At 37.2% G+C, this 22,443-nt stretch overlaps 1 protein-coding gene across 2 annotated transcripts in view; it reads left to right on the plus strand.

The window, feature by feature from the left end:
• The window catches only part of tbc1d10aa (TBC1 domain family, member 10Aa), a 41,420-nt gene extending 35,402 nt beyond the window's left edge, over window positions 1-6,018 (plus strand). For both annotated transcript variants that reach the window (XM_052094468.1, XM_052094469.1), the window contains exons 6-9: window positions 184-249; window positions 2,695-2,884; window positions 2,974-3,128; window positions 3,705-6,018. In XM_052094468.1, coding sequence (XP_051950428.1) covers window positions 184-249; window positions 2,695-2,884; window positions 2,974-3,128; window positions 3,705-4,589 — 1,296 coding nt within the window. In that variant the 3' untranslated portion in view covers window positions 4,590-6,018. The remainder of the gene's footprint in view (window positions 1-183; window positions 250-2,694; window positions 2,885-2,973; window positions 3,129-3,704) is intronic.
• Window positions 6,019-22,443: the final 16,425 nt, after the last annotated feature.

Below are 22,443 nucleotides of genomic sequence, written 5' to 3' on the forward strand. Positions count from 1 at the left end.
ATGTTGTGGTCACTCAAACCCTGGTCTGCGACAACCTTTATTACGTCTTATTGCAGTAATTCAAATGATTCATAAGGCAAATTGCTGTAGGCTAGATGCACTATGCACATTGTGATGAACTAAATGATGTAATGACTGACATAATAAATTCATGTTTCTTTCTGTTGGTTTATGTGTTTTCAGGATGCATTTTGGGGTCTGGTTCAGATTTGTGAGAAGTATCTTCCTGGATACTACAGTGCAGGCCTGGTAAGACCTCTAAATATTACTTGCTATGTGAGAAAGAAATATTACTACTAGAGCTGTCAGAATTAACACATTAACGCATGCAATTAATTAAAGTTCAATGCGGTCATTTTTATTATTCATGAATTTACACTTTTCCTGTCAATAAGGCATAAACCAGCATAAACACTGGATGGAAGGGCAGGACCTTTGTGATGTGTCATTACACTGGAAACCACAAACAAACACACGCACACACAAACAACAGTGCTTCTGTCTGTGATAAAATTATGGAGAAAGGACAATGCAATTTGATGTACAAAACCAGCCCAGATGGGACTTTTTATTTTATTTACCACAGAAGCACATCAAATCTTAACCATCACCAAAATAAGATGTTTTTGTCTGCAAGCACTTTTCATGTGGAGTTCAAAGCGGCGCTTGACGCAAAACATTTACGCGGCTTCACGATTGCTGTAGCAAAGCGGATAGCCACAGTTTTTTAATGCTGTTAATATTCATTGCAGATTAATATTGTGGAGAATGAAAGTTTAAGAGATTAAATGCCCATTGCAATGAATATGCAACCTATGTGGAGACTAGTTCTTTCACTTTAGCCACTTTAGTTTTAATAAAACTGTTTGATTTTGGCTACGATTCTGCCATCTGAGACAAATTTCGGGAATCCTAAAGGATTTCTGTCGTCGCAGGGCAAAATCAGCAATCTTACAACGTTCATTGTGACGTGTCCACTGACGGCTGATTAATAGCTTTGCGGTGATCTTCAGCCTCCGATGAAGAAATTTTGCATCATAGCCTTATAGTGTGACTGCTAATATGATGACCAGATGAGATATTCTGCTCCTTTCTCACACCCAAAAGAAACCTGCTCCGTGTCTGCAACATTTGTTCCCAGTTATCACTCTTCTCAAGCACTTTCAATGTTTTTTCTTCTTTTCATTTTATATCAAACGGTTTAATAAATAAATAAGCAGAAAATACTTGTAGAAAAGTGTAACATGTCAGCAATATGAAAGCATTATTCCCTTTAAATGAATTAAATGCAGAGTTTACAAAACGAAAATAAATAATTGCATTTTCTTAACACGTTTTTTTCTTTACATTTATCATGCATTTTCTTATCAACGTTATTTTAATTACTAGTTTACTTTTAATACATTTACTTTAAATGTCTGTAAACTTCTTTAGTTAAGATTTACACAACTCCAATTTTGTTTAAAAATAAATAAAATAAAATATAAAGATTGAACAATTTATACTGCTAAGTATTTATGGGACGTTTTAATTGAAATCAGCAAATACAGTTGGATAACATTATAGAAATCTACGTCATGTTTGTGGATCATCCATAGGGAATTTGCAAGCATGATCTATTATCAGCCTTTATGAATTTTCGAAATTTTGCGTGGCCTATAGTTACTAATCTAAAATAGGAGAAAGATGTACTATTACGCACCTTTTTTGTTTTCGCCAATGTGAACGGAGAAGTTTGTACATTTTTTTTAATTTTATTTCCACAATGAATATTTGCTTGTGGTAGCTCATTATTGTGATCAGTCTTATTATAAAGTAGTCCTATTTGACAAAATCCATCTTTCTTGTTAGCCTATGCTAGTGATGTAGTGATTACTGCAACAGAAATGCTGATTTCCTGACATTCAGAGAGGAAAAATAAATGCTTCTCTGTGGTGGGCAAATTTCGCCATTTCGCATCTATTCCACAACACTCCTGAGTCACATTCGCTGATTGGGACCACAGTCTGCTACGATGTGTATCGTGCAGTCTAACATAATGTCAGACTTTCCAAAATCGTACAGTGTGCACCGGGCTGAAGTCAAACTCCCACTTAGACTTTGGGAAATGATTAATGTTACTTGAGTTGGTGCTATTTTAGTGAATTTCTACTTAAATTGTGGAAAGCTTTGTTTGGAAAATGCTAATAAAGCATTATATTGTTAAATTTTGTTTTGTTTTCTTGTCTAAAATGAGAAGTAAATGTATTTTGACAGGAAAAGAGGTATAGATAAATATATTTACAGTGGATATAAAAAGTCTACACACCCCTACCCATGCCAGGTTCTTGTGATGTAAAAGAATGAGACAAAGATAAATCATGTCAGAACTTTTTCCACCTTTAATGTGACCTGTAACGTGAACAAATCGTAAAATCAAAACAAAGCTTAGTTTGTACTTTGGTCAAAGGTGATGCAAGCAGAGCAAATGTAGAGAAGTAAATCAAGAAGTCCCTGTTGGCTTTTTGACTTCTCAAACTACAAATGTAATTTAGATCTAAGCAATGCTCCTTGCTTCCTTACATCATTGAATGTGGAATTGCTGCTTGTAGTATCAAATAACTGCCTGATTGACCTGCAAGTTATTTAATCGAAAGAGAATGACTGTTTACTCAAAACCTCCCCTAATAACATATTGTTCTTGTGTATAATTAGGAGGCCATACAGTTGGATGGGGAGATCTTAAATGCATTATTAAAGCGTGTGAGTCCTGTGGCATATCGGCACCTTGAGAAGCACAAGATAGAGCCCATCATCTACATGACGGAGTGGTTTATGTGTGCATTTTCCAGAACTCTACCCTGGTCATCTGTGCTTCGAGTGTGGGACATGCTCTTGTGTGATGGTGAGATCCCCTACCATGCTACCACAAAAAAAAAAATAGCTTTATGTATAGCTGACAGTATATCGCTTATGCTCTTTGACCTTTAATAGGTGTGAAGATAATATTCCGTGTTGGGCTTGTGTTGCTGAGGTGCATGCTTGGATCTCGGGAGAAGCTGAAGGCTTGTCCTGGTCAATATGAGACTATGGAGCTTCTCAGAGCCTTGGAGCCACGATACATGCAAGAAGGCTATCTCATACATCAGGTAGCACACACTCTTAACACTGATTTTACTTCAATGGGTTATGCTGAGTTCCATTCAAAGTTAGATATGGAATTTTCTGTTACAAGTAGGCAGATGGAGATTCCGGCAATCCGAGTTGAATGGAATACAACATTGCTTAAAATCATGCAGATACCGGTCAGGAGCTTCAGTTAATGTTCACATCAACCATCAGAATGGGGAAAATTATTAGCTCAGTGATTTTGACCGTGGTATGATTGTTTGTGCCAGATGGGCTGGTTTGAGTATTTCTGTAACTGCTGATCTCTTGGGATTTTCACGCACAACAGTATCTAGAGTTTACTACGAATTGTGCCAAAAACAAAAAAATTATAATGAACATGTTTACTTGCTGGACAAAGTCGAGCTACAATCACATTATCTAGGTCTGTTTGTCTGACTTCACATAAAACATTACAAAAGACGAATTATTGATTTAGTTGGTCTTAAATCGAACTTTTAAAGTGCATATAAATGTACTGATTGCTGATTATGACATTGGACATCAAAATAAGGCTAATAAACCATGATGATAATGCTTAACTTCTCCGAATGCAGGTGTTGGAGTTGCCCATATCTGCTCGGGATGTCGAGCGTGAGCACCGCATACAGCTGAAGCGCTGGCGAAAAACTCATGGCGAGCTCAGCTACAAGTCCGCTCCCAGAATGCACGGCACACAAGCCATCATGGCTGCTGAGCCTCACACCCGCCAAGATCTTCGCCAGCAACCCACCATCATCGTCCAGAATACCCTGCTCTCAGACACTAACCCTGAATTCACTCGTATCAAGAAAAGAAGCACTATACGTAAAGCCCCCGTTCCTTATCTGGAAGTCCAAAACCCCTATGGCTTACCTACAGACCCCAAACTAACCGCTCCAGCCCCTCTCAACAATCAACCTGATCTGCAAGCTCAAGAAACAGCCCAACCCAACCAGACACCTTCAAACAATCTACACAAAGACCATCCTCCATCACTACAGCAAACCTCACTTACTACACCAGAAAAGACACCAGCTGGGAAGGCAGTACCTCCCATTGAGAAACACTCACAGTCCCCTCCAGATCCTTCCCCCAATAATCCTTCTTCGGTCCCAACCATGCATCTGTCTCAAGCACCACAACTCCAGCCATCTCCAAGTATCTCTCATACCCCACCACCTCGCTTAACTTCTCCAGACCCCAAACCTGTACACCTGACCCAGATCCCTATCTCTTCCAGCCCTGCAGTGGCTGTAGAACCAGTTCCCCATCCCAAAGACTCAAATCCCCCAACCAATACCAACAACTCAGCCCATCTTATGGATCATCCGCCCACTACAGACTCAACTCCACTTCTTCCACATGACACACCTGTGAATGGGAACTCTGTTGCTGCTCTCAAAGTTCCCAGTGTAGGTAACTTGTGTGAGGGTGTGGGTTCTGAGGACACTTACCTGTAGCTCACAATTACCACAAAATACTCAAATAGAACTTTCAGGGAGAATTCAGTATTGGGAACCAGCAAAAGTTGTATGACTGTGGGGAAAAACGGATGAGTGCAAGATGGAGGAAAATTATGAATGTATTTTGATGTTTTTAATTAATGACTTTGGGTGAGAGTGAGAATTTGGGGTCGACAAATACAGTATTTTTTCACCCATCACAAGAACCTTTACCTTCAATGTTTGTAAGCCATCAGTTATCGATTTGAAGATTTCCGAAACAGAAATCTGAATGATAAAAGGAAGGTTTGAATAACAAAAAGATCTCCACGTCTTTATTTGCAGTTATCTCCAGTTAAACAAACAACCAATTTTCTCAGTGGTGTTTAATTATGGACTGCAAGGTCCACAGTGTATGCAGAACATTCCTCATAAAGATTGGAACGAACTGGATAATTCAAGCAAAGTAACCTGTACTTAGAATATTCTTCAATCATTATCAATCTTAAGCAGAACAGACTTTATAATCGAATATGTTTTGGTAGTATTTCAGTTACTGCGTTATTCGCTGCTTAACAATATTAGATCATTATGTTGCAAGAGTTCTGTAATTAAATTTATGACTTACAAACCTAAGGGTCTTACATTTATAACCAGTTTGTGTACCACTATTATAAGAGGGTTTTTTTTCCAACTTGCAGCTTCACTAATTGTTTTTTAACATAATTTTCATTCTATAAAGAGCAACGAAACATTGCATTTTTCAACATCATGTACATTATGAGTAAACAGAAAATACATTTCAAGGCTCAAGTTGTAATCTAAAGGAAACATCCTTGGCATTTATGAACAGCATAGCTCATTTAATTAGTATTAATCATGTAATAGACATGATGTTGGAAAGTGTTGCAGTACTCCTGTAAAGCATCAGAAGTATTTATTGTTTTGTGACTATAAATCTCTTCCATCTCAGGCCACCAGATGGCACATGTGTCTCGCATTTGATTCGTTTCAATCACTGAAGCTTCGAGGATGTTAACCTGTTACATTTGGGAGTTTTTTCTACATACAAATATATTTGTACAAAGCTAACATTATCTGTGAATAGATGTGTGTTACAAAGCACAGCTAAAACAGTTGCTGTGTTGGCCATTGGCACTTGGTCAAATGTTATAGGAAGTTATACAGTTTATTTTCATTACATTTTATTAATAGCTGAAACATTCCGACACTATTTCGTGATTGTCAACTGCAATCATATAGTATTTTCCTCTTTCTTTAAAATCATGTGAGCACTTTTTTTTTGGGTGGGGGGGTAATGTATGCTTAAAACTGACTTTGGCAAAAGCTCTGTAAAGTTTCACTTTTATTTGTGTCTAATATATAACCTATTCTCAGCAACTGACTCAAGCCGTTTGTAGATTTTGTACAAATAAAAGCACTTATAATCAGACAGTTTGTGCCTTTTCCATTCAATTTGTAGGAAGACGGCGCCATTTCCTACGGAGTCAGGACGTGTCTGCTTTCTGTCACTGCCGTGCTTTAATTACCGTAAACGGAAAGCCATCAAAGAGGTTGTTGTAAACTGAAACTTAAATGCTTAGGGTCATCTGTGATGCCCGTCGCTAAGTGGCAAATTAGAGAGCACTTTACTTTACTCTATCAGAGGCCTAAACCCTTCCCAGATAGCAAGCAGACGTCGATTCAACGTCTATTTTTGATTGTGAATATGGTTGGCACTTTTGAAATTTTTAAATAAGGGACACTTAAATCGATTATTTGCCTTTATTTTATTTATGTATACATTATGGAGAGTTTATAAAAAAAAAATTCCTTCACCTGTACTTTATGATCTTTATGATTGTATTCATACATGGTTTGAGCTTATTGAACATTTATATTGAAAGAATCCACAGTTTTACCACCATTTGTGGACTTTTCAGACGGTCCCTTACGTAGGCAAATTGTCCAACTTATATCAATGTTAAATTGGCGATCTGGAACAATCTCACCGTGACGCCATCTGACCATCTTAAATACGGATGTCAACCCTAATTGTGAAGGTTAAGATCAGTCAACATATATGTATTTTTATTGGTCATTTTCACAGTGGTTTGTCCATCCGTTATTGAATATCACTTTTTAATTGAAATGTGTTATCCTTTAGTGTTTTAAAAGCGTTCCTGCTTCATAATTTTGTCATTAAATCCCCTGTTTGCCCACGGCCAATCTTCCGTGAGGGCAGCAGGTAACTCTGGTGAATGTATAATTCACTGTGTTGGCCAGTTGTTGTACAGTGGCACCTTAAACTTGGTCAGTTTCACAGTGATTATTTTCACATTTATTTAAACTTTCTGAATGCCATACTAAGTAAACTTGCATTATATTCTCAAATATTATGTTTTAATTTCTGGGACAAACACTGTGGCATTGTGTGCCCTAAAGTTCGCCACCGAGGCCCAAATGAGCATTGTAAAGGTAGATATCTCAAGTTACAATATAATGTACATTTAACATGCATTATCCTCTAGACAATGTTTGACAGGGTGGAGTTAAAATAAAGAAAAAGTATAACCTGTTATTTCTGTATAATTGTAGAATTTACATTCATAAAGGGATAGTTCACCTAAAAATCAAGAGCTCTCTCATCATTTACTTCATATCAATCCAGATATATGGCTTTATTTACTCAGCAGAACACAAATGAAGATTTTTAGAAGAAGATCTGAGTTTTGTCCTTCTAATGGGAGTAAACCGGTTCCAGACTTTGACAGTCCAAAAGTCACATTTATGCAGCATAAAAGTAATCCACACAACACAAGTCAATCAATTAATGTCATCTGAAGTGAATCAACAGGTTAGTGTAAGAAACAAATCGATATCTATAACTGTATTAACTTACAGTGATGACATTGATTAGAGAATTGTTTTCTTTGGGTGAACTATTCCTTTAATTGCAAAGGAAAGATTTTATCCTTTATTTTTTTCTGCCCATGTGCCTACTGTGTGAGGGATAGTTAAAAGAAAATCCTGTCATTTACTCACAATCTCTCACATTTACTCACAATTACTTCACACTGAGCCCCTTTCTGGAATAATGGTTTGTGCTTTCAAGCAATAAATCAATCCTGGTTTTACTAGAGTAATATTACAAACTGTAGAAACCATGTTTTTGTTTTGTATTTTGTGGAATCACAATATATATATATTTTTTATCATAGTTTTTGGTGTCCTTTATGGTTTCATTACAAATACAGTTAAACTATGATTACTGTAGTAAAACCATGGTTAATATGTTGTGAGGGAATGCAAAACTATTGTTAGAGGATGCAAAATGTATTTGACAGGGGAAAAAAATCCCTCCCTTTAGACCATATTCACACTAGTGCCATCTTTTAATGGGAATGACAATGAGGCTGTGGCATGCAGTCCCTTCAGTGGGCTTTACTGTAGTTTAAAGTTGGATCAGGTCAAGTTTAATTGCTATATATATATATATATATATATATATATAGCATCTTAAAAGCACCATGAGTGCTAACCAAGGTCCTGTACAACAGACAAAATCAAATGTAAAATAATTTAAATACAAATACAGGAAAAAATAAAATATCTAATCAACATAATACAAAGCGTCACCAGACAGAAAATAAAAACATAATTATACTAATGGTGAAAACAAGTTACGAATAACCCTGGGGAAAGTATAAAAGTAATAAAGTATGTTTAAAGAGATGATTTAAATATAGATAGAGTAGAGGATGATCTAATAAAAAGAGGTAGGGTGTTCCAAAGCTTTGGAGCCCGAACTGAAAAGGCCCTATCACCTTTGGTTTTTAATCGTGATTTTGGAACAGTCAATGCCAGCAGAGAGGGCGATCTGAGCATTCTCAGAAGTGTAGGGATGAAGAAGATCTGAAATATAAGCAGGAGCAAGTCCATGTGTGCTTTAATTGCAAATCCTAAAATCAACTCTGAATTGAACAGGTAACCAATGAATTGATTTTACATTTATGCATTTATCCAGAGCAACTTACAGTGCAATTATTACAGGGACAATCCCCCCCAGAACAACCTGGAGTTAAGTGCCTTGCTCAAGGACACAATGGTGGTGGCCATGGGGTTCGAACCAGTGACCTTCTGATTAACAGCCCTGTGTTTTAGCCAATACACCACCACCACTCCATTGATGCGAACACAGGCATAATATAACTTTTTTTGTCCCAGTCAAAAAATGGGCTGTGGCATTCTGTACCAGCTGTAGACGCGAGAGTGAGGACTGGTTCATTCCAGCATACAGAGCATTACAGTAGTCCAGCGAGGTTGAGATGAATGTGTGAATGATGGTCTCCAAATCATTAAAAGTAAGAAAAGTTTTAAGTTTGCAAAAAAAAAAAACTGGCTCTGACTACATTTATTTGTTTATCAAATTTGAATTCAGGATAAAAAATAATCCCCAGGTTTCTAACATAGTCACAAATATTGTTTTGAAGGGGACCCAGGGAAGGGCTAACATTTTCTAACTGCTGTGGGGGCCAAACAAAATGCCTTTAATGTCTTTAATCATGCTAACAAGGAGGAGACCCAATTTTAGAGGAAAATAATGCTGAGGATCATCAGCATAGATATGATAGAAGACCTTATGATACTCAAATATAGAACGAAGAGGGAGCATGTGTAAAGAAAATAAGGTTGGACCCAGAATAGAGCCCTGAGGCACCCCACAGGTAATGGGAACTGCGCTCAATGAAAAGTCACCAATTTCCACCTAAAAACTCCTATTAGTGAAATAAGACAAAAAACACTCTAATGCAGCATTACGGATATGACCTCGAGATTTAACCCATTTAGAAGGATAGGATGATCCATGTTATCAAAGGCAGCACTTAAATCCAGCAATACCAGGATGACACAGTTACCAGAGTCAACAGATAGTAAAAGGTAATTTACTACTCTTAGAAGAGCAGACTCAGAACTGTGTTTAGCTCTGAAGCCTGACTGAAGAGGATCCAAAATATCATTTGAAAGTAACCACGGCAATTTTGAGTTGGGTCTATAGTTGTTGAGATCGGAAGGATCAAGATTAGTTTTTTGAGTAATGGCGGGACCATACCATGTTTAAAGCCGTATGGAACAATACTTTTCTGTAAGGAGCCATTAATAATAGAGAGCACAGTAGGCGAAACAGAATCCAGAATGACCTTGAGCAACTTTTATGTTCTGGAAATAATGTCCAACAGCTCAGTGTGTTATAGAGTGAATATTTGAAAAGCAGGATGGACTAGTATTTGAATATTGGAAATTCTGGGGTAACGTAGAAGAAATCTGGGATTTAATGCCAGTGATTTTATTTATAAGAAGCTACAATACTTCTTACATGACTCTAAACTTGGATCTGGACCAGCTGCAATAGTAGGATTTAACACAGAATTTAAAGTAGAAAACTGAATCTTAGGGCAATGAGAATTTTTTGAGATGAAATTGGAGAGATAATTTGCCCTTTGCAAAGAAACAGCTTCCTGGAATTGAGGAAGCTTCCATTTTCTTTCTGCCCTTCTGCATTCCTTCATTAAAGCTTGAACGTCATTGTTAAACCAAGGCTGTTTTTTTCGGTTTCGGTTTCTTGAGTTTGAGAGGGGCAACTACATTTAAAATCGCTGTACAGGAGGTATTAAAGCACTTCGCCAACTCCTCAACATCTAAACATTGTGCTGTCAGCGCACTACTACCAGCTAGAGAAGCTGGAAAGGCATCCATAAAGTGTACGGCAGTATTGGGGTTAATAGACCGGGAGAGGTAAGTGGAAGGCTGATTAACAGGATTTAAATAGGAAATCAAACCATCAAGCATAACCGGCCAGTGGTCGGACAAACCAACATCATTTAATGATGTTTGTAATGGAAAACATATCTAGTGACAAGACAATATCTAGTGTGTGACCCAACTTGTGTGTAGGACCTGATATAGATTGAGAGAGATTTTAAAGAGTCTAAAAGTTGTACAAATCTGTTAAAAGAGGCTTTGAAGGACAATATAAATGTATATTAAAGTTGCCAAGAATCAGCAGGTTACTTTACATAGTAAAACTTTGAAGCTAGTGTAAACATCAACTGGTAAAAGCCTACATATCAACAAGTCCTTAAAAATAGCGTATTGTCTTGTAAGAGGCTCCATATGTATGTCTTTGTTTTGTGGAACACAAAAGACAGTATTGAAATATTCAGTCTCAGTCACCATTTGCTTTTATTGAGGGAAAAAAAGATGCAATGAATGTGAATGGTGACTAAGAATGTCAGTCTGTAATGTTCTGCCTATAATATCTCCTGTGTTTCAAAGAATAAAAAATAATAAAGGTTCAGAACAACAAGAGGCTGTTTATATAATGACAATTTTTATTTTTGGTGGTGAGCTAGCTCTAAATCTATAACTTTGAGACTAGTTAATTTAGCCTTTACTGTGTTTATTGTTCTACATCAGTTTGTGAATGCACCCGTGTTTGAATAGAATATTTCAATTTTTTTGTTGATGCATTTGTTTGTAGATGCACTGAACGTGCTGTGTGTTTAATAAATTACTAAATATATATTTTTGTTTATTCATTTATTTAAATAATCTGATTTTATGACATAATTTCAACCAATTGAAATCAACATCGTTTCAACGTCAGGTATGCAAACCAATTAGATCGAATTCCTTTATAGATTTGAATGGCGTGACTGACGTTAGCTTTGTCTCGTTTCAAGATTCAATATGGCTTTGATGAGCAAAACGATGCCGAATCGATGTTGATGTTGCACGAATTTTGATTTGTGACGGGAACAACGTTTTCATTCCCGTCAAAAATTAACTATGGCGCCACCCGCATTAAAGGGATAGTTCACTGAGGAAAAAAAGAAAAGAAAATTCTCTCATTTAATGGTGGCCAGAAGGTCCAAAATGCACATAATGGCAGCATAAAAGTAGTCCATCAGACTCCAGTGGTTGAATCCATATTTTCAGAAGTGATATAATAGGTGTGGATGAGAAACAGATCAACATTTACACTCACCTAAAGGATTATTAGGTACACCTGTTCAATTTCTCATTAATGCAATTATCTAATCAACCAATCACATGGCAGTTGCTTCAATGCATTTAGGGGTGTGGTCCTGGTCAAGACAATCTCCTGAACTCCAAACTGAATGTCACAATGGGAAAGAAAGTTGATTTAAGCAATTTTGAGCATGGCATGGTTGTTGGTGCCAGACGGGCCGGTCTGAGTATTTCACAATCTGCTCAGTTACTGGGATTTTCACGCACAACCATTTCTAGGGTTTACAAAGAATGGTGTGAAAAGGGAAAAATATCCAGTATGCGGCAGTCCTGTGGGCGAAAATGCCTTGTTGATGCTAGAGGTCAGAGGAGAATGGGCCGACTGATTCAAGCTGATAGAAGAGCAACTTTGCCTGAAATAACCACTCGTTACAACCGAGGTATGCAGCAAAGCATTTGTGAAGCCACAACATGCACAACCTCGAGGCGGATGGGCTACAACAGCAGAAGACCCCACCGGGTACCACTCATCTCCACTACAATTAGGAAAAAGAGGCTACAATTTGCAAGAGCTCACCAAAATTGGACAGTTGAAGAAAAAATGTTGCCTGGTCTGATGAGTCTCGATTTCTGTTGAGACATTCAAATGGTAGAGTCAGAATTTGGCGTAAACAGAATGAGAACATGGATCCATCATGCCTTGTTACCACTGTGCAGGCTGGTGGTGGTGGTGTAATGGTGTGGGGGATGTTTTCTTGGCACACTTTAGGCCCCTTAGTGCCAATTGGGCATCGTTTAAATGCCACGGCCTACCTGAGCATTGTTTCTGACCATGTCCATCCCTTTATGGCCACCATGTACCCATCCTCTGATGGCTACTTCCAGCAGGATAATGCACCATGTCACAAAGCTCGAATCATTTCAAATTGGTTTCTTGAACATGACAATGAGTTCACTGTACTAAAATGGCCCCCACAGTCACCAGATCTCAACCCAATAGAGAATCTTTGGGATGTGGTGGAACGGGAGCTTCGTGCCCTGGATGTGCATCCCACAAATCTCCATCAACTGCAAGATGCTATCCTATCAATATGGGCCAACATTTCTAAAGAATGCTTTCAGCACCTTGTTGAATCAATGCCACGTAGAATTAAGGCAGTTCTGAAGGCGAAAGGGGGTCAAACACAGTATTAGTATGGTGTTCCTAATAATCCTTTAGGTGAGTGTAAGTTTTTACAAAAAATTATCCTCCTTGCCCAGTAGATGGCAATATGCACGAAGAATGCGAATGGCCAAAAACAAAAGAAGAAGAATGTGAAAATAAATTGGATATTTGTAGTAAAAAGGAATTAAATATATTTATATTTCTCACCCACACCTATCATATGGATTTAACCACTGGAGTCATATGGATTACTGTTAAGCTGCCTTTATATTGCGTTTTGGTCACTATTCACTTATATTGTATGAACCTACACAGCTGAGATATTCTTATAAAAAATGTTTGTATGTGTTCAGAAGAAGAATAAAGTCATACAGATCTGGGATGGCATGAGGGTGAGTAAATGATTAGAACATTTTCATTTATGGGTGAAATATCCCTTTAATATATTCTGATATTCGATAAAGGCCACAAATAAAAAAGAAATCTGCTAAAATGCCCATTTAACTATGCAAGCGTTTGTCTTTCCTGTGTCTTCACAGTGTCTTCTCTCTGGAGGTGGATGGACAAACTGCACAGGTGAGTTTCATAGTTAATACTTCAACCCCAATTCTGAAAAAGTTGGGACAGATTGAAAAATGCTAATAAAAACAAAAGTTTATGTACAGTAATTTCAAATCAGATAATTGCAACATGCTCCAAAAAAGTTGAGACGGGTAAGTTAAGACCATTAACAATTTGACGAGTTAAAATAACAAGGTGATGTGTAACAGGAGATGTTAAACAGGTGAGTCAATTATGTCATTGGGAGCCTCCAAAAACAGCCTAGTCCTTCAAGAGCAAGGATCATTCAAGACTTGTCAATTTGCCAACAGATGCTTCAGCAAATAATCCAGCACTTTGAGAACAATGTTCCCCAAAGGCACATTGGAAGGATTTTGGGCATTACACCCTCTAAAGTGCACAATATAGTTAAAAGATTCAAGGAATCTGGTGCGTAAAAGGCAAGACAAAATCCACTTCTGAATGTGCATGCTCTCTTACGTCACTGTCTTATAAAACATCATTCATCTGTAACAGATATCATGAACATGGACTTGGGATAACTTTAGTAAACCTTTGTTAGTCAACACCACTCGCCGCTGCGTCCACAGATACAAGTTAAGACTTTACTATGCAAAGCAGAAGCCCTACATCAACACTGTCCAGAAGCGCTGCCGACTTCTCTGGGCTCGACCTCATCTTAGATGGAAAGTAGAACAGTGGAACTTGTCAGAAGAGTCCACATTAAAAAAATGTTTTTTGAAAAACAGCCGTCGTGTTATCCGGGCCAAAGAAGAAAAGGACCATCCAAGCTGTTATCAACGTCAGGTCCAAAAGCCAGTGTCTGTATAGGCCAGGGGTGTGTCAGTGCCCATGGCACTGAGAGAACACCATGAATGCAGTCAGATATGTATACATTTTGGAGCAACATATACTGCCATCCAGCACCGTCTTTTCCAAGGACATCCCTGCATTTTCAGCAGGACAAGTTCAAATCACATACCCTGGCCAAATAAGCAGAGAGTGTGGGTGTTAGATTGGCCTGCGTGCAGTCCTGACCATCTCCAATTGAGAATGTGTGGTGCATTATGAAGCGTGCAATACGTCAACGAAGACCCCGTACAATTGTGCATCTGAAGACCTGCATAATGGATGAATGGGGGAAAATTCCACTTTTTAAACTTAACAAACTTGTGTCTTCAGTGCCCAAATGCTTCATAAGTGTTATTAGAAGAAATGATGTTGTTTCACAGCAATCTCCTAAATAGGGTGCAACTCTTGGTATTTATTTTCAATGCATGGTGATATTGTACAGTTATGTGCAGTCTCTGTTGCTGCACCAAAGTTGTGGAAGGGTTTACCTTTGTCTGTCAGAGCCTCAACATCTGTCAATATGTTTAAAACCCATCTCAAGACATATTTGTTTAGTGAAGGATTTGGAACATTAGAAAGGTTCTTGTTATTTTTCTTTCTTTTAATTTAATTTAATTTTTAAAATGTATATATTATTGTATTGTTTTAATGTAATTGTACAGCACTTTGGTACACTTAGTGTTTTTTTAAAGTGCTCTATAAATACATTTTGATTGATCGATTGTATATATCTTTGCAGTTTATAATAGCTTTCTTTTTATGTCATTCAAGTTACTTGTTTTCTACTGTCTCTGTGTGAGAATTAAAGCACATTGAAGGCATTCTTGGCATGTAACATCATGAACAGCCCATAAAACTGGCTGATATGCTATGATGTTTGATAAACATATCCTAAAAACTTAAAAGCAGAAGTATTAGTCTTTCAGTTTTAAACTCATTGCCCAAAGCACTCCTCTGAAGTACTGATTCACATAAACACAAGACAACCGACTGTGGATCGTTGTTATCCATTATTGTTATTCAAATACATACTGCAGTTCTAGCTTGATTTGAACAATAAACATGAATCCCAAGGGTGCTGTAGTGGGGATAGTGTGAAGAATTAATAGAAATATCAAGCGTGACCTTTTTCAGCTGATTCCACTGACTTTACATACATTTCCACAACGTTTACAAAACATTGTTTGAAAATGAGTGATATATAGCTAGACATAACACAGGAAAGCTATATCTACACCAAGGGAATATGTAAGCCTATTGAAAGCTCTTTTAAAAGCCTTGATAGTGTATGCATTTGTAAAAGATTGAATTAATTCAATTTATGTGTCAGCAGTGATGAGCAAATGAACATTTCTTGTTAGCTAGATTCAAAGTGTCATTAAAACTTCATTATATTTCATTATACAAAACTAAAAACAATCACTCTCCAGAGACGGATAATTTTCCGTATTCATGTTTTTACTTTATTTGGTGTGTGTGTGTGTGTGTGTGTGTGTGTGTGTATGTGTATATGTGTATGTGTGTGTGTGTGAGCGTGTATTTATCACTTTGTGGGGACCAAATGTCCCCATAAGGATAGTAAAACCCGAAATTTTTGACCTTGTGGGGACATTTTGTCGGTCCCCATGAGGAAAACAGCTTATAAATCATACTAAATTATGTTTTTTGAAAATGTAAAAATGCAGAAAGTTTTCTGTGAGGGTTAGGTTTAGGGGTAGGGTTAGGTTTAGGGGATAGAATATAAAGTTTGTACAGTAAAAAAACCATTATGTCTATGGAAAGTCCCCATAAAACATGGAAACACAACATGTGTGTGTGTGTGTGTGTGTGTGTGTGTGTGTGTGTGTGTGTGTGTGTGTGTGTGTGTGTGTGTGTGTGTGTGATATAATTAAATTAACTTGATATTTGATCGTTTAGGGTGTGGCTTTACTTGTTGGTGAGAAACAGAGAGGTTTAAGCGATGTGTCACGGGATGACACTTCTTATTTCACCCCAAGGTGGTACAGGTTGCTACCTGTGAAATAGACAGACATGCCTCAGGATAATACCACATATTTCTTTGGCCCTGGCGTTATCAATTGTACATAATAAGCACCTAAGAACTTGTTTGCATAGGTCAATTTGCTAAGAATAATCTGAAATAAATAGTATCTTCCCCACAACAAGCACTGTTTTTTTGGAGGAATCTTCAACTGAGACTCCTAAATGTGCTTTGCATTTCTCTCAAACTTTTTAAGAAATTATAAATTAATTGACTTCCCTATTAGATTGTAGAGTATATTTTATATTACATTGATTTTCCTCATTTGTTAACCTAAATGAAACTGTCCTTTTACATACTGTATGTCATTACCCATGAATTTGTACCATGTGATCAATGTGAACTATATGATAAATTACTATTTTTCATCAAAAGATGGATCCTCAGGAAGTTGATGTGAACCTTTGAACTCATGTGCAGGTAATCAGTATAAAGTGTCTTGGAAATAAAGTTCAGTGAATTCTAAGAAAACCTCCCACAAAAATCCCTTCAGGTGTGTCAATCAGCAAAGACAGGAATTGAGCAATGCCTCTGGACAGGGCTTGACATCTTAAGTGGTTTTGCCGATAACCTTTTTTGTCTTTGGTGTTCAGCCTTGGTGCAGTTCACTGTGTTCTGGTCCTAGTCAGCCTGCAATTAAGAAAACTGGGGAAGATAGATAGATAGATAGATAGATAGATAGATAGATAGATAGATAGATAGATAGATAGATAGATAGATAGATAGATAGATAGATAGATAGATAGATAGATAGATAGATAGATAGATAGATAGATAGAAAGAAGTCTATTTCTTTTCATTGGCAGATGTGTTGTCTGAGATCATCAGAATGATATAATCACTGAGTTACGGTCAGAATAAAAAAAGTTATCTTTGTCCCTCTAAAAAGGGGTGTCCTGCCCTCCACAGGGGTGAATGGGGGCTGCAGATTTTGGCTCTATCCCCACACAAACACACCTGATCCAACTAATCAAACTCCTGCAGAGAGGAGGATAAGTACAATCAGATGCAGGGAACCAGCTAGAGGACTAAACTGTTGAGTTGGTCTGCTGTCTCCAGGAAGAAGATCTCATGATCCTATCTCTGAACCCAAAAGCTTCTCAAAACTCACATTCCTGAGCTGATCAGTACCAGAGACTGAGAGATTCATTTCCACTTAAGATTTTTAGTGCACTTTTTATATTTTATGAATGAATGCTTTAATTCATGTTATAAAAGTAAATGTAATCTTATGAAAGAAATGATATATGTATGCAGACTTGCACTGACTTCTTCACACTAAAGGTTAGGCCTTAAGTTATTAGGGTTGTGAGTCAAAGCAATACAAATTAATTGATTTTAGCTTCAGATCTACAAGCTTGTTGTGTCAATGTGCAAGTATGCATGTGTGGGTGCTTGCTTCTGCATACTCTATAAGGTGATGAGTAACACACATATGGTAGATATCAGTGACACAAGGAGGAGCAGACACCCTGATGTGTACCCACACACCCTGTCTCCCCATCATGTCTCCATGCTCCCTAAAGGGACTCCATGCAGTAACTCTATCCTGTACATGTTTGTACTGAAATGTGCTTTTTTGGTGGGGGTATGTTTATGTGTCTGTGTTTGTTTTTGTGTGAATGCATGCTTTCATATGTCCGATGCAGCAGTGGTTCTCAACTGGTGGGTCGGTTATGATCGATGTGTGGACTGCAGGGGTAAACGACTGATCTTGCAACTTGTTGAAAAATTGGCAACAGGAGGTTGAATCATTTGTCTGTTAAAATCTGTATATGCTTTCTGAATTGCCAAACTGCCCCCTTGTGTCCAAAGCTGGAATACAGTTGTGTGCATAGTATCCGCACCTTAGTGCGAGGCACAGTGCAAGCACAAGACATGAGCAAACATTCTACGAATTAGACATTTGAATGGATGTTACATTAAAGGAAAAGCGTTCTTTATAGTTCTGTCAGTCGATTAATTTTTTTAATCACGATTAATAAAAATTTTTTTCATAGTTAATCGTGATTAATCACAGATTTTGAAAGTGCTGAAATTTTACTCAATATATACTTATTTTCCTGTCAAAATGCACTTATTTCTGGCAAATGGGAGTGCCAATAACAAGATCCACGCAAGTCGCTAATACACCCCTGTAATACAACAGCGATCTTGCCTAGGGCAACAAAATGGTCAGAAACGGAGCTGAGATTACACTTGCATGTTACCAGAAGAACTATCCAACCTCAAGTGCCTGATCCCACTCACATTTAGCTGTCAATCTGGTGATTTATCGGACGGCCCGATTCCTCTGCCACTCTTTCTGTCCGGTGTGTAAATGTCATAGTGATCTTTTTATTACAAAGTTAAGCATTTATCACCCACCACCTGGTGTGTTGGCAGACGCTGTTTGAAAACATACTTTATTTTTTAGTAATTCCATTTGGTGCCACTAGTAGTGCAGAAATTACACACTTCACCTTTAACTGTAAATGTGTTAATCGTGATTAAGAAAAATAAACATATTAAACATTTTAATTAGTCGCATGCGTTAAGGAGTTAACTTTGACAGCTAGTTGTTTTACTTCTCCACAAATGCAATATCTCACTTGCCAGAGAACAAAGGGATGTGGTGTCACAGTCACATGGCAGGTGATTTGCGGGGTATGAACATTCGCCGCATGGTGGCGTTTGTCTGTAATTCAGCACACTGAGTCTGAAGATAGGTGGAAAAACATTCAGAACTAACACAGCAATTTCCTATGTGATAAGATAGATAAATGAATAGGCTTATTAACTTTTCAAAGGGAGAAGACATCAAAAGTTGTTGTTGACATCAAAAGGAGTGCGACAAATTGCTATTTTCCTCATTTGTAAGTCACTTTGGATAAAAGCATCTGCTATATAACTAACTGTAATTGTAATACTGTGCAAGAGAAAAAATCACCTAAGCTGCATCTTAAGTTGCATTTGATGAAGGACAGGCTTCTTGACCAGTAGTATGTCCTTTAAGTAAGTGAGTAAAATAAATAGATTCCAGGAATACTTCATACATGAATGTGGGCATTGTCCCGTATATGTAGACTTAAATTTGAAAAGACCCACCTAATTTGCGGTTCTCTGACGTTTTTTTTAAATCTAGCGTTTTGAACGTGATGTCTCCTCAACTTACGTGGCATTATGGGGTAGAACGGATGCTCACCTCAGAAACTCACCAGAAATATTATATTTTATTATTTGGATATTTCACATTTACTCTTTTATAAATTCTGAGAATTGGGACATACTACTCAATTTACATGCTGGTACTGGCATACTATGGATATTCGGACACAGAACCAGACTACATTAAATCACCATTAAAACAGTTGAGTCACCAATCTTGAAAATTTGGTTACATAATTGGTCCTATATGTTTCTTTATTTAAAGCAGCTTTATTTTATGTGACAATCCAGAAAAGGTTTCCCATTTTGGGTGTGGGCGGGTTTGGGTTGTTTATGAGGACATTTCTTTTGTTGACAAACTGGTAATTACTGGTATTATGCTATAAATGTGGTTTATGAGGACATTTCTAGTGTCCCCATAATTCATATCGTTTAAAAAACATAAATGTAAAAATGCAGAGAGTTTTTTGTGAGGGTCAAAGGATAGAATCTATAGTTTGTACTATTTGTATAAAAATCATTATGTCTATGGTGAGTCCTCATAAGGATAGCCGCACCAATGTACACACGTGTGTGTGCGTGCGTGCGTGCGTGTGTGTTTTTAAACAGTGGGAAGCTCCTAGTAGTCTCCTGTGTGAAGGCGAGCTGGCAGAAAGATGTCCTCCGGTCACATCAAAGTAAACACACACACAAGAGAGGAAGCAAGCTTGGTCTCACTGGGGTCAAAGGTCACCACAGTGGCATTGTTGAGGAGCGAGAGCGGATACTGAGTGTGCTGTGACAAGTAAAGAGAGAGACATGAGCATTTGTGCATATGTATTAATAAATCCAGTGACCCGTGAGAGGAAGAAATTGTCAGATGCACTAAATCGGACTACTGTTGTTGATAACAAGCCAAAGTGTCTCTTCAAAATTGGTTCCTCTTCTTAAATATGTTTATGTTTTAAAAATGACTTTTGCTACAATGAAACATCCTGTCATTGTCTGTTTTTTGGGAAGGTGAATTTTGCATTTAAGTGATATGGATTGGTTTACAGCGAGGGAATAATGTCTAAATGAACAGGTGATACCCTCAATTTCCCTTGGACACTCTTGATACATTGTTTAAAGTTCCTGTCAATATAATTGCTGTTTTTGGCAAAGCTTCCAAGTTTGATTTAAATTCAATATGGATGCACTTGTGTGTCGATGTGTGTTTGTGTGTGTGTGTGTGTGTGTGTGTGTGTGTGTGTGTGTACGTGTACGTGAAGTTTTGATAACTTTATGATGAAAAAATGCCCACGATGAAAATAGCTTAATAAAGTGAATAAAACATCTTAATTGAAATCTAAAATGCCAAGAGGTTTCTGAAAGGAGTAGATGTAGGGTTAATGTATACCAATATTATTTGCTTAATATAAGAACAATGAAGGTCAGTGGGAAGTCAACACCATATTAAACCATGACATTAAAACATGTGTGTATGAGCATACACTAGAGTAATGCAAGGTTTATTGGTGAAACGGTGAAGGTGTTTCCTGTTAGCATCCTTCCCACAAATGTTTTATTTATTTTTTTGGCAGATGCACTTATCCGATTAGACGTGATGCTTCATAAATTTATTGTGATTCAAGATGTGTCCACAGGTGCACTCTGCCTCTCTTTCATTCTTTCCTTCCATTATAATCAGATTCTCTAAAAAACTTGATACTCTTTTTTTTCTTTTTTCCTTACTAATTACAGGCATATGCCACTAAAGATCTCAGTGCTTTTTCCCCTGGATTGTGTTATGTGTGTGTGTGTGTGTGTGTGTGTTCTTTTGAAAACAAAAAAGAAATTTATAGGAAAAAGGGCTTAAATATTTACCCCTTTCTCACCTACACCTATCATATCACTTCTGAAGATATGAATTTAACAAGTGAAGTCTTATGGATAACTTTTATGTTGCCTTTATGTGCTTTTTGAAGCTTCAAAGTTCTGGCCACCATTCACTTAAATTGTATGGACCTACAGAACTTAAATATTCTTCTAAAAATATTCTCTTATGTTTTGCAGAAGAAAGAAAGTGATTCATGGGATGGCATGAGGGTGAGTAAATGATGAGAGAAATAAGTTTACTGGATTTTTGCATCCATTTTATTGTCTGCCTGTCCAATCGCTTAGAAAAGTAGTAGCACTCATCTCCTTAATATGAAAATTTAAGGTATCATTCATGTCTGTAGCACAAATGGTATGGAACATTTTTCTCAACAAATTGTAATAATTATGTTGTGGTTTTAGAACAAATAGTATTAGTGGTGCTTTGCTTAACAAGGACCACATACTAGACATATTTCTGTAGAGTTGTAGTGTTCACGCTTTAACTTAACATATCAAAGACGTAGCTGTCAAACCTTACAGGAAATTGCATTAAAAGGTTTTTGGGAAAAATTATGTCATACAACATATACACTTTTATGTTTTTTTTTTGTTTGTGTTTTAGAAAGTTTGCAAGTAACTATAGTTTGAGATTACATAAAATAGTTTGTAGTGTTTTCATAATCTCACACAAGCCTGGAGGGTTTAACTGGGATATTAAAGTCTTCCGGCAGAGCATAGTTTGTAGTGAAATTGTATTACTATGTGCTTTTAAGTGCGTGTTTCCTATAATTAGGGTATACGAACTGTGTAATAGAAGAGTATTAGAGTGGGTGTGTACTTAGGGTGTAACAGGGTTGGGTTATGAGCATGGGAAAAAAAAGATGAATGACGCGTGAGTGAAAGCAACAAGGGTTTCTGTGCATTCTCAATACATCTCATTTACAAGTAGTGTAATAAGGGTTTAAAGAGTCTATTTACATTAGGGCTGAAACAATTAATCGACGCTATAGACAACGTCGACAATAAAAAAAGTGTCAACAACATTTTTTGTTGTCAAATAGTCGTTTGATCTCATTTAATGCAACATGAAATGTTACTGCACTGGCAGAAATATGAACAATTGAAAGAATACACTCATATACAAAATACACATACATTCAAGATATATTCTCTGAAAGCAAGTCTAAATAAGTCATATGTTGCTTCTCAGGAAAATATGCTTTTGTCCTATTTAA

This window comes from Xyrauchen texanus, chromosome 27 (genome assembly GCF_025860055.1).
Source record: "Xyrauchen texanus isolate HMW12.3.18 chromosome 27, RBS_HiC_50CHRs, whole genome shotgun sequence".
Taxonomy (NCBI): domain Eukaryota; kingdom Metazoa; phylum Chordata; class Actinopteri; order Cypriniformes; family Catostomidae; genus Xyrauchen; species Xyrauchen texanus.